This window comes from Diadema antillarum, unplaced genomic scaffold (genome assembly GCF_040938485.1).
Source record: "Diadema antillarum isolate AM-2024a unplaced genomic scaffold, OU_Dant_1.0 seq00000995_RagTag, whole genome shotgun sequence".
NCBI lineage: Eukaryota > Metazoa > Echinodermata > Echinoidea > Diadematoida > Diadematidae > Diadema > Diadema antillarum.
Genome location: NW_027271833.1, coordinates 238616 through 244615, shown reverse-complemented (window position 1 = coordinate 244615; position 6000 = coordinate 238616). Strand labels below are relative to the sequence as shown.

At 37.5% G+C, this 6000-nt stretch overlaps 1 protein-coding gene across 1 annotated transcript; it reads right to left on the bottom strand.

Annotated features, from left to right (window-relative positions):
- Positions 1-4005: 4005 nt before the first annotated feature.
- Positions 4006-4710, bottom strand: LOC139742315 (uncharacterized). Its single transcript, XM_071652892.1, has one exon. It carries the CDS (start codon positions 4708-4710, stop codon positions 4006-4008), a length of 705 nt encoding a protein of 234 aa, XP_071508993.1.
- Between the last annotated feature and the right edge of the window lie 1290 nt (positions 4711-6000).

Here is a 6000-nt window from a genome sequence, read left to right as displayed (position 1 = left end):
GATAATGATAATAATAATAATAATAATAATATAATATATTAATAATACCAGTAATAATAATAATGATATGATCTAATAATATAATAATAATAATAAGTATTATTATTATTATTATTATTATTATTATTATTATTATTATTATTATTATTATTATTAGTATTAGTATTAGTATTATTATCATCATTATTACTATTTTTATCGGTAACAATGATAATAGAAATAGGACTACAAGGCAGACAGATAGAGAGAGAGAGAGAGAGAGAGAGAGAGGGGGGGGGGGGAGAAGACCAGAAAGAAAGATGTCAGTAAGGCTTAACCAAACACTTTCCACGAAGGTCATAACCACAGCAGTTTTCACACAAAAGGGCTCAGGCTGTTTCCTAAGTTATTAGTAATATAATGGTTGATCTATGAGATCGTGCATGTTAAAGGGATGATACAGTTTTGGTGGGGATTTGGATTCAGGTTTAAACTTTTTGCGAGATAATTAGAAACCACTTTTATGAAATACATGTATTAAAGAATATACGTTTCTCAGAAGAATAGAAAGTTTGACAAAAATCGGTTTGGGAATGGCTGAGATATCCAAAAACAAGGTAAAACAAATTAGTTCTTACAAAAGGTGGGTCCCACGATTTTTTAGGACCACTTCGTTTTTCTGGATATCTCAGCCATTTCAAAACCGATTTCTGTCAAACTCTCAATTCCTCTGAGAATTGTATATTCTTCAATATTTCATAAAAGTTGTTTCTAATAATCTCGCAAAAAGTTTAAACCTGAATCCTCATTTCAACCAAAACTATATCATCCCTTTTAATGAATTAAATGTCAACAAAAAACTGGGGAAATCTGAAAGATATTAAAAGAAACATGAGTAATCCAAGCCTTTGCATGATGCAACATTTTATTAGAGTTTTCTTTGATTTTACACTTAAAGATACTCGAGTTACCATGGTTACATTTCTGACATGTCTGACAAAGCATTATTATCAATGCAAGGTTTCTTATATTCATATCAAAAGAAGAAGCAGAATGAGAGGTGTTTAAAACGCCATCTTGCCACAATGTAAGAGAAGACATCTCTTTCAACCTCCATCAATTGTTATTATTGTTATTATGGGGGCGCTATGGCATAGTGGATAAGACTCCCGACTCCCGATCGGAGGAGCCGAGTTCGAAACCCGCCCAGTGCTTTTACGTCCTATTGGACAAGATGTTTTTACCCACTATGTCTCTCTCGACCCAGGCGTATAGATGGAAACCTGGCAATGCTAGGATAATAATAATAGCATGGCCCTCTGGTAGAGCAGTGGCAACATTGTAGAGGCTACCCTGGGTAAATAAGACCTCATCATTATTGTTGTTATTATTATTATTATTATTATTATTATTATTATTATTATTATTATTATTATTATTATTATCATTATTATTATTATCATTATTATTATTATTATTATTATTATTATTATTATTATCATTGTTTTCCTCTTCGACGATCATGATTTATCAACATCAGAGTGTCAGAGTTATATCGTGATCACAGTTAAAAGACATCAAAAGAGCGAAACGCCCTCTAGATAGGAATTTGCTTGTATGTTTTCAGAACAACGACGTATAGACTGAATTTATTCAGGTCACCTCCTCTCAACGCAAAATGAATGCCAAGATGGTAGCTTTACGAAACATATTCATTATTTTTCTTAACAAATACTCTTCAGAAGAGTAGAATATAAACAAAAATGAAAACAACAATACACCCTGTGCAATTATTGAAATGCATTTCCATTTTTGCAGACGATATGGAGCACCTGATATTTTTTTTTGATTCTCCCTTTAAATTTGATAGATAACCAACTAACTGCGTTGCTTGCGCATTGCTTTCCTCGGATTTGTCTGGGATATTTCAGCATTAAAAATTACATCATAGATCTCTACATTGCTCTTCAATTTACTTTCTCTTGATACACTTTCGAGCGTTATAATGAATATGATATATTGTGGTCACTTCCGGGGGAAATTTCCAGTGGACTTTCAAACACGAATTAAAGATAATATAAAGTTTTGGTACCTCAAAAGTTTCCCTGAGTTTCCTTGTCTTAGTTTTTGTTTCAGGTTAAAGTATCTTTCATATCAACTAACACTGTGAGACTTACTCGCCCCAAAGTGCTCTCATGTCTTAGTAATCATGCAATATGGTTTCGTACAATACGTGTACATTGATTATCGCGGTACCGCGTCGAGTCAAACTAACGGCTCGTTCGAATTTTTCAGAGCCCGCTCTGCTCTGGTACGAAACCATTATTGCATGATTACTAAGACATGAGAGCACTTTGGGGCGAGTAAGTCTCACAGTGTTAGTTATATGAAAGGTACTTTCGAACCTGAAACACAAACTAAGACAAGGAAACTCAGGGAAACTTTTGAGGTACCAAAACTTTTCTTTAAGCCTAAGTCGAGACAACTGTTGCAACTAGAAGCATTCTACAATCGCAATACTCCGCCTCTAATGAGAAAGCCTATTTTTCATTTTTTTCTTGTTGTCGAATTCGTAAGACATAACCACCCAGCATGTCTCTTCCTATCTGTATGAAGCTTTCAGATGAATCATTAGTACTGTGTGCACCTGTTACTCGATTCTAGTGAGAGTAATTGTGTCAAGGTCACTGGGGCTCTGAATGTACGGACTATTTTTAAACTTGATTACAACGAATACATGCTGGAATCGGAAAAGACATAATTATTTAGGAACACGGTTGAAGCCGATGTAAGCGCTTAGTATACGGTCATGAAGTGACAAAATATGATAATCGCAATCCTATTAATCTCCCATCAAAGATTGCCTAGACGTTGTCTTGATTATTGTCTACATCGAGCAAGAGACGGACAAAATTTAGGGGAAAACATAACTGTGTTCCTTAATATCAGTAGTAGAACAGTCACATTTCGTAATGTGTTGCACCTACTTTCTGGTTCCTTTTTAGCCACAACTTCTGTCTTGGTCCTTTGTGATATCACCACCGAAGGCGAGGTTTCAAGTAGTGATTGATGTGAATGTCTCTTTTAATCTAGCAGAACACTCCACATTTATTGAAAGGAATAAGTGACTGCTTTAGGGACCAAAACTGACATCTTATCATTATAAGAACATAATTACGCAAACAGAAGGAAACTGACCAGAAGTGAACACAATTTATTAGTGGAAAAATGAGCAAAGAAAATGGGATTCCTCCCGATCGAATCCCATTTTTCTGCTCATTTTTCCACTAATAAAACATAAGAACATGATACACCTAGGACAATCTAAACATAATATGTGGCATTCGGTTACTATTATGGATCTGCAAATTAAGTAGATTGTTGTGTATTGAGACATTCTGAGAGCATTGTCAAGGTATGGGTAAGGACATGAATCACTGTGTCTCCACTGTCATAGAACATGCAACGCAATCAAGGCGTTGTGACGCCATGAGCTTAATACTAGTAGTCGGAGAATAAAACACAAGAATACACTGAACATGGATATAATGATAGATAGTCTTCAAACCCATTATGATGTAAATGTACCCTTACCCAATGGAATAAGGGGCTGATTGTCACCATGTTATGTTATCATACATTCACGTACATTCGTACGTTCACTGCGCACACTGTCAATATGACTGTGAGAGGTTTATAGGGATATTTATAAGTGCCCGTGTTAGGCAAACCGTGCCATCGCGTTAATACCGTCACACATAGCGGTGAGTCATTTACAAGAGCGTTTCTTGGAATCTCGCTCATTCTTCCTCGAATGCTATACATGTCTTTTACTTGTTGTCACGTGACAGGATCAAATAATCATGCCGTAACAAAATTATAAAGCACATAAGACAATTGTCATCTTTAGGAGTTAAGTTTTGTTCAAAACCACCTCCTTCATGAGAAGTTCTTTCGACACCGCTACTCTTTAGAGTTCATTTCTTCGAGCGTCTTTGCAGTAAATTACCTATACTCTATCATCAGCTATGAGGTAACATCATGCACCTGCGTATGAAATATTCCCTTTGATCGCTTTAGTACTTTCGTTCCCTTTTCCCGCTCTTTCCTCTCTGCTATGCGCTTACGCAGACGATCGATCACAGCCTTCGCTTTCGCGTTACCGATTATGGTGCGGAATTTCTCTACGCTGTCGAAGGTGAGCCGTTCCGACAGTGGTAAGTCCTTTGCTTCAAGAATCTGCTCGGTGCTGAGGTGCCTTCGGATCAGGACGTCGCTCTCCTGCTTGCACTCGGAGAAACGTTTGGCGGTTTTCCTCTCCTCGCGATGCAGCATTTTCTGGTCCAGCCGCTCCATTGCCGAGTCCATTCTTGAGCGGGTACGCCCGCTGTACCGACCGAACGGTTTCATCTCGGCAGTGGCGGGAATACTCGGTAGGAACGGTTGGTGCTTTCGCGTTTTGTTTCGGGGGCGCACGCTCTCTTGGAGGGTGTTGCTGTACAAGAAATGGTCCTTCAAGTTTGCCTTGAGTCGCTTTTCCACCGATTCGTACTGGGCCTGTTTCAGGCTCTCGTTGAAGTAGAGCTGTCTCGTGCGCCTCTCCAGTTCTCGGTCTTCCATACTATTCCTAGTACCGGCTCGACTCAGGATCTTCTGGCTGACTTGCTGCAGGGCCAAGTAGCGGTCATGCCCGCTGGGGAAGTCGCTGTTAAAGCCGTTGGCTCCCGCCATCTCCTCTTCTACCTTGTCAGAAGGACCAATAGGCTGCTTGATCTGGTTCGATGAAATAGACAATAGGGAACTTAATCCATTTCGTAAATCAACAGACACCTAGAATAACTCCTACACCAATTGTTTCCGTATGGACCTATTAGTTTCACTTCATTTTTCAGAAACACGCGTAAACATGATGAACAAACAAACGAAATTTTATTGGGAACTACACTGCTTCTGAGTCAGGTACATTTACTTTCCAGACATTATTGGACTTCATTTGGGTGAAATGTTCAAAATAAGCATTTGTAAATAAAGAAAGATATGGCATCATCCTCTTCGTTAAGGGTATGAAAAATATCATAAATACCTAAATTAAAAGTATGAATCGTTATCACTGAGACTTTCGATATCTTTTGCTGCCCTTGACAGGAAATGTTTATTGTTATCATATTACATATCAACATGACTGGTATAGATATAGAAAGAATTTTGATATATTATTTAGATCAATTCTTAAATATCAAAAGTCGTATTTCATTTTCCCCTTATGAGCAATGGGGTTCACTTTAAAAACTGGCATGTCCCTATAGCAGGTTTTGAGCTACCAATGCGCTGTTCAAAGATGGAACAAAGATTGAAATTTCGCTTTTGAAAAGATTGCATCAAGATATTTTGCATTTCTTTTTACCTTTGGCATGTATGTACACACATAATGAATCGTGGAAAAGCATATGTTCTTCTGCTGGAGCTGCAGCATTGAAATGTCACGTAGACAAGGTTTGGCACACTAAGTTCAAGGATATCTTCGTTTCTCTGAGATGAGCTCATATCAACAAAAGACAAAGGAAATGCGGTTCTGCGGTGAAATTTCCATCATTGTCCGAGCTGAAGTACATGATTTGGCTCCGACTCCGATTAAGGTATTGATAGTACCTCATTCAACACGTAACCAGTCAAAACTGTCTTACATGCTTCTTCCAAGAATTTCTATAAAACTGTTATTGAAAGAAAGATGCCGTTTTCACTTGTTGCTGTTTTTGTTTACTTCGACTCTTAATGTGGTTAGAGTTTCTTTTTGTTTGTCATATGCACCTGACAGACATATTGGGTGGACGGAAATGAGTTTGAATTCTAATAAAATAGGTATCCCTCGTTTCCTTTTTATTCAGTTGCACGCACATGAAACAATGCTCTATTGTGCCACATGAACATCAAGGTCTTACAAAACATAGGTGTGTCTGATTGAGTGGTAATTGCTATTTCTGTTGCCTTTTGATTGTAACGACAGAGACAAACTTTTGAATA